At 51.7% G+C, this 18,183-nt stretch overlaps 1 protein-coding gene across 1 annotated transcript; it reads left to right on the forward strand.

Moving 5' to 3' along the window:
* The first annotated feature begins 1,214 nt into the window (after positions 1–1,214).
* On the forward strand, positions 1,215–17,910 carry TCTE1 (t-complex-associated-testis-expressed 1). The gene is made up of 5 exons (XM_036870119.1): positions 1,215–1,228; positions 10,114–10,508; positions 11,514–12,082; positions 15,646–16,095; positions 17,701–17,910. Exons 2-5 carry the CDS (start codon positions 10,208–10,210, stop codon positions 17,908–17,910), a joined length of 1,530 nt encoding a protein of 509 aa, XP_036726014.1. The 5' UTR covers positions 1,215–1,228; positions 10,114–10,207.
* Positions 17,911–18,183: the final 273 nt, after the last annotated feature.

Genomic DNA, 18,183 nt, shown 5'->3' on the forward strand with positions numbered 1-18,183 from the left:
AAGCCAGACACGGGAGCGCCACGTCTGTTCGCAGATCTCTGTTGCTGGATGAAAGAAGGGACCTCAGGGGACCCATCTCCAAGTCAGAGGCTCCCTGGCTGCGAAGTTCTGTGGCCATTTAGTCAAAATTATTAGAGCAGAGCCTAAAAAAGAGCAGCCTCCTGACATCATTTCCTGCATGATTTCTTATTCTAAGTGAAGCACCAGTGATTCGTTGGTAAATCACTGATGAGGGCTCGAAAGGAACGTGAATTCTTGGCCCCTGGCTGCTTGCAGCCCTGAGGAGTTGCAAAGCTTTCCCTTGGGTTTTTGGCAACTGGAGCAGTGGCCACTGTTCACTGGTGCTCAGCAAAGGCCTATCTCTTTACATGTGGACACCAAGGTGAGGAGTTGGGGGTACCCATTTTATTAATGAGTTAACTGAACTTCTAAGGTGCTAACTTGTCCAGGGTAACCAACTAGTAATCATCAGCAGAGCTGAAATTAAAGCTAAGCTCTGTCTCCAGTGAAACTTCCCACCACTCTTGGTTGCTCTTCCCCTCTTGAAGTACAATTTCCTTTTCTAACTAGCCAGCCCCCATGAAGTTGGTCATTCCTGGTGTCAGGCTTGGGGCTGTGGGAGGGAGCACTGTGGAGGCCTGGGCCTTCCTGCCTGGTGCCACTCTTCAGCCTTGCTGACACCCTGAAGAAAGGCCAAGGGCACCTCTGCAGGGATGCCGCAGCCCACTGCTCCCCTGCAGGGCCTGGCGTCAACCGGGGGCCTCAGGGGAGTTCAGGAACGCCTACAGGTGCCCTTCCACCCTTCTCCTCTTCCAGAAAAGACTGGCTGCTGATGCTTTTCCGAGACCCTCTTTCCATTCGTCATGCCCACCTCCCATTTCCACACAAAAGGCTCCGAGAAGGAAGAGCACTGTAGCGGTCCAGGAGCCCTGCCGCCATCCCCCACTCCCCACCTTCCCCCTCAAAAGCCCACCCGTTCCTAAACATGTCCACAAGACGCACAAAGCGTGCCGCACCGCCAGGGTTCCCACTGCCTGCTTGGCGGCCCCACAGAGCGCCTCAGACGGACACTAATTTGCGTCGACCCTGGGCCAAGGCACGCTGCGACAGCCTTCCAAGAGTAGAGCCCGGCTTGCACAAGCGCGCACGCGCACCCGTCGTCTAGGACCCGCCCCCTAGCGACACAGGGCGTCCCTAACGACCTGAGCCGCGAGGGACCTGCTGGAAGGTGAGCGCCCAGGTCTGGGAAGCGGTGAGGCGACCTCGACCCCGGTCTACCCTAGCGGGCTGAGCTCTCCCTGCCCCGACTCCCACCCACGGGGCGCGGGAACCCCTCCAGTGTCCTCCCACCCGGCCGAAGTCTGCAGGCTGCCGCAGCCTTGGCTCCACATTTCGCGTGGGGAGGAAGGGCCGGTCTGTACCTACGAGAGGCCCCCAACCCCACCCCCATTTGAAGTGGGATCCGTGCCTGCTAACCCGCTACAGCCACTGCAAACTGGCCCAGGGTCTGCGAGTCAGGGGAGGGGGTCCGTGAGATGGAGAAAGGGGAAAGTGGAGCAAGAATAGGTCGTGGGGGAAAGCAGTCCCAAGCCCCTGGGCCCCAGTCTTCCCATAAAGGCTGATCCCTATTCCCAGCTCCTGCTGGCTGAAGTCCCTCAAGACAACAGACATAAGTGGGCCTGGCCCAGGGGTGTGATAAGTGTGCAAACTGTTTCACCGGCCAGAGACCAAGGGTGGTGGGCCAGAGCCGTCAGAGAAACTTTTGTGCCCCTCTTTTGTGATTCTGCAAACTGTGAATTCCCAAATGCGAATGTGCCAGTGACTTGGCCTGAGGTAGGGTCTGATACAGTACGCATGAAAGGGATCGGGGGAAATATAGACAAAAGCCCAGGGCCCTGAGGAGAAGCTGGCTGAGAAGGCAGAGGAAGCACCATCAGAGAAGGTAGGGGAGTGAGGGAGCATCAAAGCCCAGCCAGCCCAGAGGGGGTGTGCAAGGCCACAGAGGTGTTCACGGGCCTAAAGAAGGCCAGGTGCTTCTGCCTCTCAGTTCTGAGGGAGGGAGGTGAGGACCAGGGATGTGGTGAGCAGGAAGGGGAGAGGGCACCCCCTCCCCTAGCATCTTCAACTTTCCCATTTGGGCAGGCAGGAGGAGCCTCTGCACACAGTGGTTGGACTTAACCGGGGACTTGAGAAGGATGGAGAAGGTCTGAGAACTTTCTGAGAAGAGGGAATGTGCTGGAGAGTCGAGCATTGAATCCTAGGTGTGGGAGGAGCATGGAGGGTCCGGTGTGGACCATGGGGCAGGAGAGCACAGCTCTGCAGTATCTCTTGGGTCCTCGTGGGGCCTCAGAAGCTTAAGGATACAGGTGATAATCCAGTTTTGCAGAAGGACCCTGTGCCTGGAAGTGACTTAGGGGGTGAGGGAGCCTGGGCTGTTTAGGTCAGCAGCAACGAGGGTAACCCTGGCCTCCACGCTGGAGAGAGTGGAAGGCCCACTGGAAAAGTGCTGTGACGACTGAGTCTAGGGCAATTTAGGAAGCAATCCCAACATCTCATGATTTGTCTCTGCTTTTGTGCAGAGAAGTAAGGGAGAGCTTTGGACAGACATCAGCTCAAAGCTCAGCTTCTCCACTTACTCGCTGTGTGATGCTTAGCAAGTTACTTAAGTTCTCTAAGCCTCTGTTTTCTTTGTTTTCCTGTTTGTGAAATGAGGATAATAGAGTTATCATAATAATAATCCTCAATAATAAAATTGAAGATTTCATAGGCTTACGTAGGTACAACATCTAACATCTTCGTCGTAATATCTAACACAACTACTGAAGCCCGTGAGCCACAACGAATGAAACCCGCACGCCTAGAGCCCATGCTCCGCAACAAGAGAAGCCACCGCAATGAGAAGCCCGCGCATCTCAACAAAGAGTAGCCCCTGCTCGCCACAACTATGGGAAGCCCGAGCACAGCAATGAAGACCCAACGCAGCCAAAAATAAATAATGAGGACACTCCTGGCCAAACTGAGGCATCTCATCACTTTTTTTTTAAATTTATTATTTTTTTGGCTGTGTTGGGTCTTTGTTGCACGCAGGCTTTCTTTTTAGCTGCTGTGAGCGGGGGCTACTCTTTGTCGTGGTGCTCGGGCTTCTCATTGCAGTGGCTTCTCTTTGCTGCGGAGCACGGGCTCTAGGTGTGCGGGCTTCAGTAGTTGTGGCTCGCAAGCTCTAGAGTGCAGGCTCAGTAGTTGTGGTGCACGGGCTTAGTTGCTCTGCGGCATGTGGGATCTTCCCGGACCAGGGCTTGAACCCATGTCCCCTGCATTGGCAGGTGGATTCTCAACCACTGCACCACCAAGGAAGCCCCTCATCACTTTCTGTTGTCTGTGCTTGGACATGTAGAGAGCAGACCTTAACACCTAACCCTTTGAGTTATGGGTTGAATGTGATTTCAGGACCCTGGACGCTGGTCCTGAGGACACAGGGTTGGGACCAGGGAAGGAGGAGGAGGATTTACCTTTCTTCAGGGATTGTGGCCCTGGGTTGGCAGGGTTGATGTTGGAGACATAGCATGTGAGGCCCCACAGGCCCATGAGACAGGTGTCAGGAGATGAAAGATCACTGGCTTGTCCCCACTTTCCCATCTGAGGGCAGGGTGTGCCCTTAGAGTGGGACACACATGGTGGCACAGGAGGCACTCACTCTCGGTGGCACTCACCTTTCTGGAACGTCAAGAGGATTCCTGCCCCAGAGGACAGAGTCTTGGACACCCTTCCGGTCTTCAAACTCTGGGATTCTCTGACAGCCCCACTGGCTCCCCAGGGAGAGAAGGCTCCAGAAGGGAAGGTACCCACTCTGCCACTTCTGGGGCTGTCCTCTATGGGCCCTTGAGTGCTGTGGGAGGCTGGCTAATGGGTGTCTACCCATCCACAGGCTTCTAGGGAAGATAGTGTCACTAGAACCACCCCCAGCAGCAGACTGGTGATGCCCAGGCCAGACTAAGGCTGCCCTGGGAAGTAGGAGGAGTTACCTCAGTTCTCCTGGCTTCTCATTCTCCTGTGAGCCCTCCCCACTCCCCCCCCACTCAGCGGCGCATTCTCCTTGACTCCTTCCCAACTTTGCTTTTTGGACCTGAAACTCATTCACACTGAGGTGTGGACGACTGATAAGAGGGGAGATATATCTATATCCCCTTTCTGACTTAAACTGTCAGATAGGATAATATATTGCATGACCTACATTTTTTTAAAGTTTGCTACATTAATATCAGTATATATTTCATAATTTACTATGCTTTTGTTTGACCTAAAACGATGAGTTCAGTGAATACCCTGACGGTCCAGTGGTTAGGACTCAGCGCTTTCACTGCCGTGGCCCAGGTTCAATCCCTGGTCGGGGAACTAAGATTACGCAAGCGGCATGGCCCGGCCAAAAAATAAAATAAATAAATAAGTAAGTAAATAGCAGTTCAAGGTTAACATAGGGATATATACACACGCATGTATGGACTGTTAAGATTTCATTTCATTAGGGAGGAAATGCATCTTAATATAACAGGGATGAAAGCCTTATGTTAGGGACCTGAAATTCCCATAGTGGGAATTTCCAGCCAACACCCAGCCTGGGGAGACCCTCCCTGACAGATTCCTGGGATGCCTGCTTCCTGGGGGAACAAGAACAGGCTTTTTCTTTCCTAGTGGAGGGGGGGGAAGTGACTGGAAGAGCAGGGCACTGTGGATAGAGGCAGCCAAGCCCCTGACCCTGGCCCCAGCCCTCCTAGATATCCGGGGGCCCATTACTTCCTGGTCTGGTCTTCAGTTTCTTCATCCATAAAATGGGGGTGAGAAGCCTGCCCTGACTCCAGTGTAGAGTGGTTGGTTGTAAGATTCCAATGAGAGAAGCGTTCTGAAAGAAACTTGTAACTGTTAAGTGCTGATACTGTCCTGTGGCTGGAGAGATGGGAGATGAGGTCGGAGGCTCGGGTGGTTGGGAGAGGAACAGGCCTCCGGAGTTAGACATCAGGCCAGGTGAGTAATAACCTGGCGGCCCCTGGCCAACCCATTGAACTAGTTCATCTACCGATTTAGGATTTTTCCTGTAATTTCATTCACCAAATGCTGAGCCACCCAAATGGTCAGGACCCTTTGGTCACAAAGGGGCAGAAACCCAACTCTTAGCTTCAGCAAAAGGGACTTGTCAGAAGGCTGTCGAGTTAGGTCTCAGAACTGAAGGAAGCCCTCAGAGGGCCCTCGGGGACGAGGCCTGGGGACCAGAGGTGCCACCTCCCATTCCTACTGGTCTCCACCAGACAGCATTTCCTCCTGCCTCAGACAGGCCTTTTCCGTGTGAAGGGAAACAGCTTCCAGCAGCAGGGGATCCGTATCCTTCAAGGACATATGTCCTTTTGTCTACCTCCACTTGGACAAATCCCAAGAAGGACTCTGATTGGCTTACATCAGGTGCACCCCTGAACCAATCACTCTGACCATTACAGGGCACTCCTATTGGCCAGAATCTATGATCAGAAGGAGGTGGGGCAGCCCCAAACACCAGCTGCCTCCCCAGCAGACCTGACACTGGGTTAGGGGTTAGAGATGAAAATGAGTAAGAAATTGTCCCCACACCTGGAGGAACCCACAGTCTAGTGTGGGTGTGGGGAGAGGGAGGTCAGTCACCACCGAAGTGACACAGGTACTGGGGTGGGGGTGGGGGTCTGACAAAGGGAAGGTGGGGCGCAAGAGAAGCTAAAAGCCTCCAGAGGGAAAATGGTGCTTGAGCTCAGGCTCACAAGACCAGTGAGGGTCCGTTTCCCAGGCCGAGACCGTGGGAAAGGCATTCCAGGAAGAAGGAGCAGCTTGAGCAAAGGCTGGGTGGCATAGACTAGTCTGCGGTGTTCCAGATGCAGAGAGGAGTTTATTTCAAACAGAGCGTCCGGTCACGGAGGGCCTTCTACACGGAGCTGAGGAAGCTGGCCTGCCACGGCAGCTGTGGGAAGGCTAGATGCTGGATGACACACCCAGTGCTGGGCAGCTGCAGCTACAATCCAGGTGGACAACGAGGCCCTGAGCTAAGGCTGCAGCAGGAAGGGAGCGGAGGGACCCTGGGGCGGGAGAAGCAGAACTGAGGGGAAACAGCAGTAACCAGGTGGGGGGCCTGAAGGAGAGAGGTGGTTCCCAGCTTCGGGCTTCAGGCACCTGGAGGCCTCCCGGTACCCCTGGCCGAGATAGGGAGCCCGGAGGAGCGGCAGCTCGCAGGAGGCACTGAGTTCTCTTGGGAGGCAGATTGAATCCGCGGGAGCCGGGAGGCAGGCCGGTGGCCCTGAGTCTGGAGCTCAGAGGAGACGGGAGAGCTGCAGCCCAGCAAGAGGACGAAGTGAGGCCGGGCAGCCGCAGCTAAACCCTGAGGGGTGGGCGGAGTCAGAGGAGCCTTCGACGGAGGCTTCTGGAGAATGAGCCAGAGGCCCGGAGGAGAGTTGAGAGTGGCAGCCGCATAGTGGTTGAGAAGGGTCGGGCATGCGACTTGATATCATCTTTGTAACATTAGTAACTGAGAGGCAAGGAGTTCATCTTGCTCATTATCCTTTGAAACATATTTTGTTTTATATTTGATTGGTTCTTTTAAGTTTTTTTTTTTTTTAAGTTATACAATTTTTATTTATTTATTTATTTATTTATTTATTTATTTATTTATTTATGGCTCTGCTGGGTCTTCGTTTCTGTGCGAGGGCTTTCTCTAGTTGTGGCAAGTGGGGGCCACTCCTCATCGCGGTGCGCGGGCCTCTCATTATCAGGGCCTCTCTTGTTGCGGAGCACAGGCTCCAAACGCGCAGGCTCAGCAACTGTGGCTCACGGGCCCAGCCGCCCCGCGGCATGCGGGATCCTCCCAGACCAGGGCTCGAACCCGCGTCCCCCGCACTAGCAGGCAGACTCCCAACCACTGCGCCACCAGGGAAGCCCCTAAGTATTTTTTTTAAAGCAACTTTTGGAACTAAAATCCTTCTTAGAAGAATCCTCTGTCTGGTAACAATTTGCTTGCCAAAAATATTTTTGTAATGCCGACTTTTAAAAAAAAATCAGGAAGTGATGAGTGAAAACTATCAACTCTGACCTTATTATGAGGTTAATGTTGTCAATATTTGCCTTAACAAATGACATCAGACATCATGTATGGAGGTCTCTGTAAACGTTGCAGGACAATAGGGGCTCTTTTTTTCTACCAGTGAAGCATGCTGAGCACATGGAGGGCCGCCCTGCCCCTTCTTTCTGAGGAGGTGGCTCAGGGCCCTGGACCAGCCCTGGGGGGTGTCCTGCAGCATCCTGCCCGGAGAAGGCTGCAGGCTCCAAACAGCAGCCAGAGCGGTTAGGACCAGACCCTAGGAAGGGCTGCCAGGTCCTAATGCCTAAGGCAATAGGCAGTGAGAGCAGAGCCACCCCGTTCCAGAGAGCACCCCACCAGGCCCCAGGTGGGGTCTCCCAACATGTGGCTTCCTGAGAGGAAGAAGGGACCACCAACCAGGATGGTGAGGCCCGGCAGTGCTGTGAGAAATGCCTGGAGAGCCAGCTCCCCCGGCCAAGCTGGGTTCTGCTCCCTTGGGCATGGCCTGCAGGGTGTCCTGGGATGCATCTGGGACCAAGGGGAGTACTGGCATGTCTTAGGCCAGAACTGTGGAGGGAGCCCCAGGCGTCCAGGTGCGGAGCTGGCAGGAGCAGGGCTGGCCTGTTGTCCCTTTCCTCCTCCTCTTGCCCAGACTGCCAGGCCCCTCGTCCTTCTACCCAGACCCGAACACCACCACCACCTTGCCCTTCACGTGTCCCCTGGAGACAGGGAAGGGCCTCACTCAAAGACACCATCTGAGGTCGGCACTCAAGAAGCAGGTCTCCAGGGCTTTCCCTCCCCAGCCCAAGACCCCTGTCCCTCAGAACGCCTTTATCTCCACGCACCCCCTCCAGTACTCTTGTCAAATATTATCAGTATGATTCAAATACCTCGGGGGAATCTCCACCACAGCCTGTATAGGAAGATATCACTATCCCCTTTTACAGATAAGGAAACTGGAGCTCAGATAAACTAAGTAACTTGGCCGAGGTCACACAGCAAGACACTGGCAAAGCCAGAAATGCAAAGTCATCTGGTGCCTCCAAGCAGCACCCCCTCCCAGCCACACCCTCTGAAGGACCATTAGTCAAAAAGCACCAGCTGCTTATTCCACAATTCTGGACCCAATCTGTTTGTCAATTTGCATTTGATTTGCATAAGTGTGCCACAAAAATACATAGATATCTTCCTTACACTGCCCCCTCCTGCCTCTCTCTCTCCCTCCTCTCTCTCCCTCTCTCTCTCTCTCTCTCTCTCACACACACACACACACACACACACACACACACAGAGCCAGGCTCTTCCTCCTTGAGATGCCTGGAGGACCAGGGAGCACCATCTGGTCCCCTCCATCTGCCAAGGACACCTTTGCTGGTTCAGATTGTTCCTTCCCACCGGCCACTACACAGTGCATCGAGTCAGGGAGCAAACCCAGAGCACGAGCTGTGTGCCGGGCCGAGCAGCCCCTGTTCCGCCTGCAGTCTCGGGGCAGGGACACCTGCAGCAAGGGTGCAGGAATGGACAAATGGAGGGGCGGGGGCAGCCCCGGACACATTCTCTGTCTTCTGACTTCAGCCCCAGATTTAGCTGCCTTGTCGCCTCCCACTCCTTCCCGCTGCCGCCTGGAATGCCCGGAGGCTGGGAGAACTAGGAAGACTGGGATGGGGAGATTGAAGGGAGGGGGCCGAGCTGGAGCCCTCAGAGGGAAGAGGAAAAGGTGCTGGCACCCTGGGCAGGGCATGAGTCCAGTTCCCCTTCTCCTTCCCCTCTCTCCTGTACCACCCAGAACGGTAGCCACTAGCCATCAGATTTTGAAAGCTTAATATAAATATATATATAATATCTCATTAATAATTTTTATATTGATTACATATTTAAATGATAATATTTTGTTCATATTGGGTTAAACATAAAACTAATTTCACTTGTTTTCTCTTTCCTTTTTTTTTTTTTTATATAACTAACAAATGGGAACTTTTTTTTTTTTTAATTATTTATTTATTTATTTATTTATTTTTGGCTGTGTTGGGTCTTCGTTTCTGTGCGAGGGCTTTCTCCAGTTGCGGCAAGTGGGGGCCACTCTTCATCGCGGTACGCGGGCCTCTCACTATCGCGGCCTCTCTTGTTGCGGAGCACAGGCTCCAGACGCGCAGGCTCAGTAGTTGTGGCTCACGGGGCCAGTTGCTCCGCGGAATGTGGGATCTTCCCAGACCAGGGCTTGAACCCGTGTCCCCTGCATTGGCAGGCAGATTCTCAACCACTGCGCCACCAGGGAAGCCCTTCCTTTTTTAATGTCTGTACGAGAATTTTTTAAATAGTATATGCGGCTTGCATTTTGGCATTCATTATATTTCTATTTCTATGTTTCTCTTGGCCAGTGCTGTTCTTGACCCCATCCTCCTGGTCAGGCAGTTGCTGTTCTGTAAAATACTTAGTGCAGGGAGCTGTTTTGAACTAAATGGTTCTTTATCATACCTCAGTCTTTTGGCCAAACTTGATAGACTGAGTTTAAATCCACCTGTGTTATTTATAAGCTTTGTGACATTGGGCAAGTCAGTTAACCTCTCTGTGCTTCAGTTTCACATCAGAAAAATGAGTCTATCAGTGCCTATTTCAAAAAGGCTTTTGTGAGAATCAAATGAGCTGATATGCATAAAAAACTAAAAAAAGGGTCCAGCATACAGCAATTGCTCGTAATTGCTGTGTAGCTATTACTGTCTAAAATGTGGGGCTGTTGCTTGCTACAGTTTTGTGTGTCACGGTATGCTATGCCTCCTTGGATGCATTATTTTTATTCACTCCTCCCAATCATCTTATTGGTAATGGTTATCCTCATTTCACAGAGGAAGCGTCTGAAACTCAGAAAGTTTCAGTAACTGGCCCAAGGCTGCCCAGCTAGTGAGATTTGCACCTGGATTTGCTCTAATCCAGAGATTGACCCTTAAGAACCACCCCTACTACGTCTCTTGGTAAAAGCCCACCGAGACCCTCCAAAGTAACAACTCCATCCCTTCCTCTTGCTCCAGGTTCCCACCGGCATCCAGGACCCGCCTGTCTGAGAAACTCCCTGTCACGAGGCCATCCAAGAGGCCACTTGTCCCTGTGTTGTCAGCCCCCAGCATGGAGGAAACCCAGATAACACCCTCACTATCGGTCCGCAGCTGGTCCTCAATCTCCACCCAGGACCAGTCCTCCATCTCCACCCAGGACCAGTCCTCCACTGCCGGCCAAGCTTCGAGCACAGGCCCACAGCCCTCAAAGCCCTCTGTCATCCCACCCCCAGTGAAGTCCAAGGGCCCAAGTTCCGGGGCTGGGGTACGTCGGATGCGCAGGATCATCGCTGAGGATGCTGAGTGGTCAGTGGCCATTGTGCCCCTCCTCACAGAACTCTGCATTCAGCACATTGTCAAGAACTTCCAGAGTGAGTCTGTCCCTGCCTCGGTCGGGAGAGAAGGCCAGGAGTGGGGCCCAGTGGGCAGGGACTGCCTGGAGGTGAGGCCTCAGAGCTGGGTCCTGGGGCAGCCCCTGCCCTCCCACACAGCATCCTCATGCCCACTCATCACTTCCCTCCCCCTGCCCCAGAGGCCAGGACAGTTTCTCTGGCCATCCCCACTTCCAGGTCCCACCAGGCTCCCACACACACTGTGCCCTCCATGCCTATGCCTGTTCCTCACCTTTCCCACTCTCTCCAACAAAGCCCAGCCCAAGCCAGATCTACCTCCTCCTCCAGAAAGCCCTCCCTGATTGACCGTCCTCCACTCTCTCAGAGTCTTCCATGGCGTGTATATGTTCTTGGTTTGTTCTGTACTTTAGTCTCTGTAAATGTTCATCCTTTTCAAAGATGAGTTGCCAACCTCTCTTACCAGATGGGGAGCTCTCTGAGGACAGGGCCATCATTTTGTCTACAGCACTTGTCACCACCAGACCTACAATATATTCATTTGACTTGTTTATAGTCTGCCTCTGCTCATAAGACGGAGCAGCTTCCTCTGTTTTGTTCACTCTTGTATCCTCAGCACTTAGAACAGTGTGTGGTGCATAATAGGTGCTCAGAAAAACATTTTGTTTTGAAATGGATGAATCAAATCAAACTGGAAGCCTCTGAAGTCAGGGATTGTCGCCTCTACTAGATTAAGGAATAACTGAGGGCTGGACCTGAGATTCTGCCTCAGACTGGGAGCTCCCTGAGACCAGATGCTAAGACATCTACCTTCAACCAGGAACAACCCAGAGTCAGGGGTGATGTCTCCCTCCTCAGATTGAGCCTCTCTGAGAATTAAGTCTGCCTCCTCTCTCAAACTGGGCTTCCCTAAAGGCAGGGGAGGGTCTTCCCTTTCCTGGGTGCCCCCAGACAGGCTCAGCTCAGGGTATCATGTGCAGCGTCCCCAACACTGTGACTCCTACTTTCCTATTTCTGTTCCCAAAGACAACCCTATCCTGAAGCAGCTGCCCCAGAGCATCAGGAAGAAGGTCCTGAACCACCTGTCCCCCGACCTGCCGCTGGCTGTGACCGCCAACCTGATAGAGGATGAGAACTACTGGCGCCGCTGCTGCACGCAACGCTGGCCCGTGTGCCACGTGGACGAGCACGGCGGCAGCTGGAAGCGCATGTTCTTCGAGCTGCACCTGGAGAACCTGCTGAAGCACTTCATCCCAAGCACCACGGACCCCGAGGTGATCCTCAACCTGCTGCCGCTCTGCAGGAACTACGTGCACACGATCCGGGTGGATCAGTTCCTTCCGCCCGTGCAGCTCCCGCCCCCACTTCGGGGCGGGGATCAGTCCGACTCCGGCAGCGAAGGAGAGATGGAGGAGCCGGCCACGGACCACTACCAACTGGGCGACCTGGTGGCTGGCCTGAGCCACCTGGAGGAGCTGGACCTGGTGTACGGTGTCAAGGACTGTGGCATGAACTTCGAGTGGAACCTCTTCCTCTTCACCTACCGCGACTGCCACTCCCTGGCGGCCGCAGTCAAGGCATGCCACACCCTCAAGGTACCACCTGCCATTCTCAGCATCTCTCTGATTCCCTCTTCCCTTCCCTTCCTCTTGTATCCCCACCTTCTTCTCCTATTTCCTCCTTGCTCATTGACCAAATGTCCTTTTTCTTCTTCTTTTTTCTTTTTGGCTGCGTGGGGTCTTCGTCGCTGGGCGCGGGCTTTCTCTAGTTGCAGTGAGCGGAGGCTACTCTTCGTTGCGGTGCGTGGGCTTCTCATTGCGGTGGCTTTTTTTGTTGCGGAGCACAGGCTCTAGGCACGCAGGCTTCAGTAGTTGCAGCACTCCGGCTCAGTAATTGTGACACGCGGGCCCTAGTGCACAGGCTCAGCAGTTGTGGCGCACGGGCTTAGTTGTTCCGTGGCATGTGGGATCTTCCCAGACCAGGGCTCAAACCCGTGTCCCCTGCATTGGCAGGCGGATTCTTAACCACTGAGCCACCAGGGAAGTCCCTGACCAAGTGTCCTTTTATGCACTCTGCACCAAGCTGGGTTCTGGGGATGCAGAGATGCACAAGGCACTGCCCTGCCCATTCACCAGCCATTTAGTCATCTAACACACATCTGCACTCCAGGCCCTGTCCTAGGTGCTGAAGATTCAATCATGAGCACAATTATACCATTTGTGCCCTCCAGCTAACAGTCTGGTGGGGATAAAAGGCAGTAATCAGCAATCATATAAATGTAAAATTGCAACTCGAACAGAGTTGCCAGATTTACCAAATAAAAATATAGGACATCCAGTTAAATTTGAATTTCAGATACACAATGAATATTTTTTTAGTTTAAGTATGTCCCAAATATTCTGGTTGGAAGAGGGAGAGCCTGCCAAGAAATCAGAGGTGGGAGAGAAGAAGGACACAGCACTGTGTCACAGAGCCGAGGGAGGGATGCTTTTCAAGAAGAGGGGTGAGCAGAAGGGAAGTGGGATGGAGCTGAGGACCAGATTTAGCAAACTTGGAGGTCACTGGGCAGAAGCTGTGTCAATGGAGTGCCAGGAGCAGGGGCCAGATTGGAGTGGTTTATGGAGAGAGTGGGAAGTGAGGAAATGGAATGACCATGATCAGCTTTTTCAAGAACTTGGTTGTGAATGGGGGAGAAAGGTAGAGCAGTAACAGATGAGGGGGCTAGGTTTTCTTAAGAAGAAATTTGCACGTGTTTAAAACTAATGTATAAAAACAAAAATAAACAAATGGAACCTAATGAAACGTATAAGCTTTTGAACAGCAAAGGAAACCATAAACAAAATGAAAAGACAACCTACAGACTGGGAGAAAATATTTGCAAATGACGCAGCCAACAAGGGCTTGATTTCCAAAATATACAAACAGCTCATACAACTTAATAACCAAAAAACAACCCAATCAAAAAATGGGCAGAAGACCTAAAAAGACATTTCTCCAAAGAAGACATACAGATGGCCAACAGACAAATGAAAATATGCTCAACTTTGCTAATTATTAGAGAAATGAAATCAAAACTACAGTGAGGTGTCACCTCACACCAGTCAACATGGCCATCATTTAAAAGTCTACAAATAATAAATGCTGGAGAGGGTATGAAGAAAAGGGAACCCTCCTACATTCATTGCTGGTGGGAATGTAAATTGGTACAGCCACGGTGGAGAACAGTATGGAGGTTCCTTTAAAAACTAAAAATACAGTTACCATATGATTCAGCAATCCCACTCTTGGGCATATATCCAGAGAAAACTCTAATTCGAAAAGATATATGCACCCCAGTGTTCACAGTTGCATTATCTACAATAGCCAAGACATGGAAGCAACCTAGATGAATGAATAAAGAAGATGTGGTATATATAAACAATGGAATACTACTTAGCCATAAAAAAGAATAAAATAATGCCATTTGCAGCTACATGGATGGACCTAGAGATTATCATGCTAAGTGAAGTAAGTCAAACAAAGACAAATACCATACGATATCACTTATATGTGGAATCTAAAATATGATACAAGATATTTACAAGACAGAACTAGACTCACAGACATTGAAAACAAACTTATGGTTACCAAAGGAGAAGGGGTGGGGGAGGGATAAATTAGGAGTTTGGGATTAACAGATACACACTATTATATATAAAATAAGTAAGGTCCTACTGTATAGCTCAGGGAACTGTATTCAATATCCTGTAACAAACCATAATGGAAAAGAATATGAAAAAGAATTACTTTGCTGTACACCAGAAACTAACACAACACTGTAAATCAACTATACTTCAATAAAATAATGAAAAATTAAAAATAAAAAAAACAAAAGTAAAAAATGAAACCAATGTAAAGCTCCACCCAATTGCAAGAAAGGAGCTGAGTACAGGAGAGAGGCACAGGTTCACTGACCAAGGAAGGTTCCTGAGAAGACAGGAAGAATGGGGTCTAGGGATGAGGTAGGGCGGTTGGCTCCAGGCAGAGGGGAGAGTGGATGTGGTGGGTTGCAGTGGATTTATGTTTGGGATTAGGAAAAGGAAGGGTTCCTACTCAATGGCTGAGGAGACCCACCTCAGGCTGTAGGGTGAGGGGCTGGAGAAGGTTGAAATCGTTGTTGTTGTAGATTATAAGAGAGTATATTGTCCAGAGAAGCAGAGTTGAGTTGGCACTCAGCACTGAGGGCCTATTGGTGGTTCCAGTGATACCAGCCAGTCCCGTGATGTGACATTTTCCATCATGTCAGTTGCTTGGGCCCAGACATACAGAAAATAAAGAGTGGGGTTGATCCACAGTTGGAGCTTTGCCAGATACAGGCAATAAAAAAGAGGGACAAAAGATTCTGAGCTGGCTAAGAGGGATGTAGAGAGAGGAGAGGACTGAAGGATGGGGAGGCCAGCCACTCAGAGGTCTCAAGGCAGAGGGAGCAGCGGGCCAAGCCAGTGAGAAGGAAAGGGACAGGGGTCCCACCTCCGATATTCATAATGCTAGTCCCACCCCCTTTCTTTTATCCTTTTTCTTCATCCCATCCATTTACTGTTTCTCAACGTTTCCCACTTTCTCCCTGGTTCTTACCCTGGCGCTCTCCTTCAAAGAGTTCCTCTCCTTGCCACGGTGGAGCTTAGCTGGCTGAGGAGGGTGCAGTGAGGGGCTGGCGCATCCAACAGACCTGGATTCAAAACCTGCCTCCGCAGCTTAATCGTTGTGTGACTTTGGGCAAATGATGTATCTGCTCAAAGCCTCCATTTTCTACTGTAAAATGGAGAGAACTTGTTCCATTTCACTGGGATGCTGAGGGTTAGAGATATGGCTATGGAATGTTCTAGCAGCATGCCCAGCACATAGTCATTTCTCAATAAGTGGTAGTCTTTTCCCCCTACTAGCTGCCACCAATTCTGCACCACTGTGTCATGCTGGGTAGGCCTGCCCTGCCCAAGAACCAGCCAGGTGGCCAAACCCCTCATCCATTACCGCTCTACCTTTCTCCCCCTTCCCAGCCAAGTTCCTCAAAGAGCAGAACTCCTCCTCCCTGGGGCTCCCTCCTCTACCTGCAGGAGGTAGGTAGGCAGGCAGATTATTCCTGGTTGCCGGGTGCTGTGGCCCCTCTACCTGCCCACAGATCTTCAGGCTGACCCGAAGCAAGGTGGACGACGACAAGGCCCGCATCCTAATCTGCAGCCTCCTGGACCACGCGGCCCTAGAGGAGCTGGACCTGTCACACAACCTCATTGGAGACCGGGGCGCGCGCGCTGCCGCCAAGCTGCTGGGCCACAGCCGCCTGCGCGTGCTCAACCTCGCCAACAACCAGGTGCGCGCGCCCGGCGCCCAGTCGCTGGCTCACGCCCTGGCGCACAACAGCGACCTCGTCTCCCTCAACCTGCGCCTCAACTGCATCGAGGATGAGGGCGGCCAGGCGCTCGCCCACGCCCTGCAGACCAACAAGTGCCTCACCACACTGCACCTCGGGGGCAACGAGCTGTCCGAGCCCACAGCCACACTCCTCTCCCAGGTCCTGTCCATCAACACCACGCTCACTAGCATCAACCTGTCCTGCAACCGCATCGGGCCGGTGAGCCACCGCTTCTGGGACAGGCAGGGCCAAGGGGAGGCCCTGGGGCCTTGGGAGGCGGGAGTGGAATCCAATTGCTGCGCGGTACTTAGGGGATAATTGGGGTACGTAGGAGATATTGTTAGGATCACAGCCTTTACCTGGTTCTCACCCTAGCTCTGCCATTTAGCACTTGGTTAAGTTACTTCAACTTTTGGGGCCTCCATCTCCTCCTCTGTAAAATGGGAATAATAATAGCATCTACTTCTAAGTGTTGTTACTGAGAGGATTAAATGAGTTATGCTTGTAAAGCAGTTATCCATTGCAGGCACTGGCTAGGTCCTCAGTAATTGCTAGCTGTTACTATTACTCGGGGTTCTATAGTATGGATACTGGGTGCCTATGCTAGGCACCCAGTATCCATTCGTTATTCTTTAACCCTCGCAGTTATCTAGTAAAATGTGTATTCTTAACCCCACTTTACAGATGGAAAACTGGACCTCAGAGAGGTTAGTGAGTTGCCCGAGAGCATCCAGTCAGGTTGAAATCCTGGATCCTTTCCAGTAGACAATGTCTTTCAAATCTTGACCAAGTCTCAGAGTAAGAAATGCAATTTTCATGAACACCTAGTGAACATATACATCAATATAACATAATTGAAAGTTACTTGTACTGCTTGTGATATATACTGATGATTTCCTTTATAATGTACACGGCTTCATTAAAAAAAAAATGCTTCTGTGACCCACTGAATTGACTTTGCAACACGCTGTTGGATCACAACCTTAGAACAGCAGCATTCTGCCTCCCAATGTGGCATTTTTCACATTAGGCCTGGCCCACCCAACCCAGAAGGGGCTGGAGCTGTAGGAACTAGCAAGGACAGCCCTCCATGTACTCCAGTTAGGGCCCTGCACCCTACCAAACCTCCCCAGAGGACAGTCTTGCTCACATAGACACTGTCTCCAGAGGGGGTGCTCTTGGCTACAAGTAACAGAAAGCTTAACCAGGAAATGGCTTAAACAAGAGGAATATTCATTGTGTCCCATAATCAGGAGCCCAGGGGAAGGGGGTTCTGTGGTTGGTGAGGTCCTTGGCTCAGCGCCATCCTCTGCTCTGCCCACCCAGCCACACAGCCACGTCCTCTCTTGTGCGACTCTCATGAGCCCAAGATGGTGGCTGCATTTTCCATTGGGCCACGCTCAGAGGCAGAAAAAGGGAGACCACTACTCTCTTTTGTTCTCTTTTATGAGGAGAAACTTCCCAGAAGTCACTCCCTCCAAACTTCCTCCTCATATCTCACGAGCCAGATTTGTCTCACATGCTCATGGCTGAACCAGAGGAGAGGAATCACCATCACTGACATAGCGCCATGTTTTTCAAACCATTGGGGTTGAAAAATCAATTTAGTGAACTTTGAGCACCATTTTTCTCAGGGAATAGGATGGAACAGGATAGAATAGGATAGAAAATGTCAGTGCCACACAAATAGGTTAAGAATTGTTTTGTGAAACTGTTGTTTCAGTCACATCTATATAAATATGTGTATGTGTGTACACACCCACCTGTGTGTGTGATCCTGGGTAGTGGCGGAAAGTGACGCTTTCCTTTGTATTCCTGACCCAGGATGGCGGGAAGCAGCTTCTAGAAGGCATGTCAGACAACAAGACCCTCCTGGAGTTTGATTTGCGCCTGTCAGATATCGCCCAGGAGAGCGAGTATCTCATCGGCCAGGCCCTCTGTGCCAACCGCGAAGCAGCCCGCCAGCGGGCCCTGAGTCCCAGCCACTTCATGTCACCAGCCACTGCCAAGGGCCCTGAGAACCCTGCGGGATAAGATGGGGACAGGGCTGGGGCAGTGACCAGACCTGGGTCACTGCCCTAGCCCCATCCCTCATTTCATGCCCCTGCCATGCCTGCTGCAGAGTGTCACACTGGTCTGGAGGGAGGGGGGAGGGAGACCAAGAATATCTTTGGGATGAGTGATCAAGGGTTGTGCAGATAAAGATGTGAGGAGAGGAAGGGGCCTGGGATAGGGGTAGGAAATGGGACTTAGCCGTGGTACCCAGGGAGAGGATATTACCGGACTTACTGAAATGACTACTTCTCC

The sequence above is a fragment of the Balaenoptera musculus genome, chromosome 11 (genome assembly GCF_009873245.2).
Source record: "Balaenoptera musculus isolate JJ_BM4_2016_0621 chromosome 11, mBalMus1.pri.v3, whole genome shotgun sequence".
Taxonomy (NCBI): Eukaryota; Metazoa; Chordata; class Mammalia; order Artiodactyla; family Balaenopteridae; genus Balaenoptera; species Balaenoptera musculus.

Excerpts from the sequence above, each read along its gene's own strand:
- TCTE1 (XM_036870119.1), top strand. The coding sequence starts at position 10,208 with ATGGAGGAAACCCAGATAACACCCTCACTATCGGTCCGCAGCTGGTCC. Across the intron at positions 10,509-11,513 it reads CATTGTCAAGAACTTCCAGA|ACAACCCTATCCTGAAGCAG; the intron begins GTGAGTCTGTCC and ends CTGTTCCCAAAG. Across the intron at positions 12,083-15,645 it reads AGGCATGCCACACCCTCAAG|ATCTTCAGGCTGACCCGAAG; the intron begins GTACCACCTGCC and ends ACCTGCCCACAG.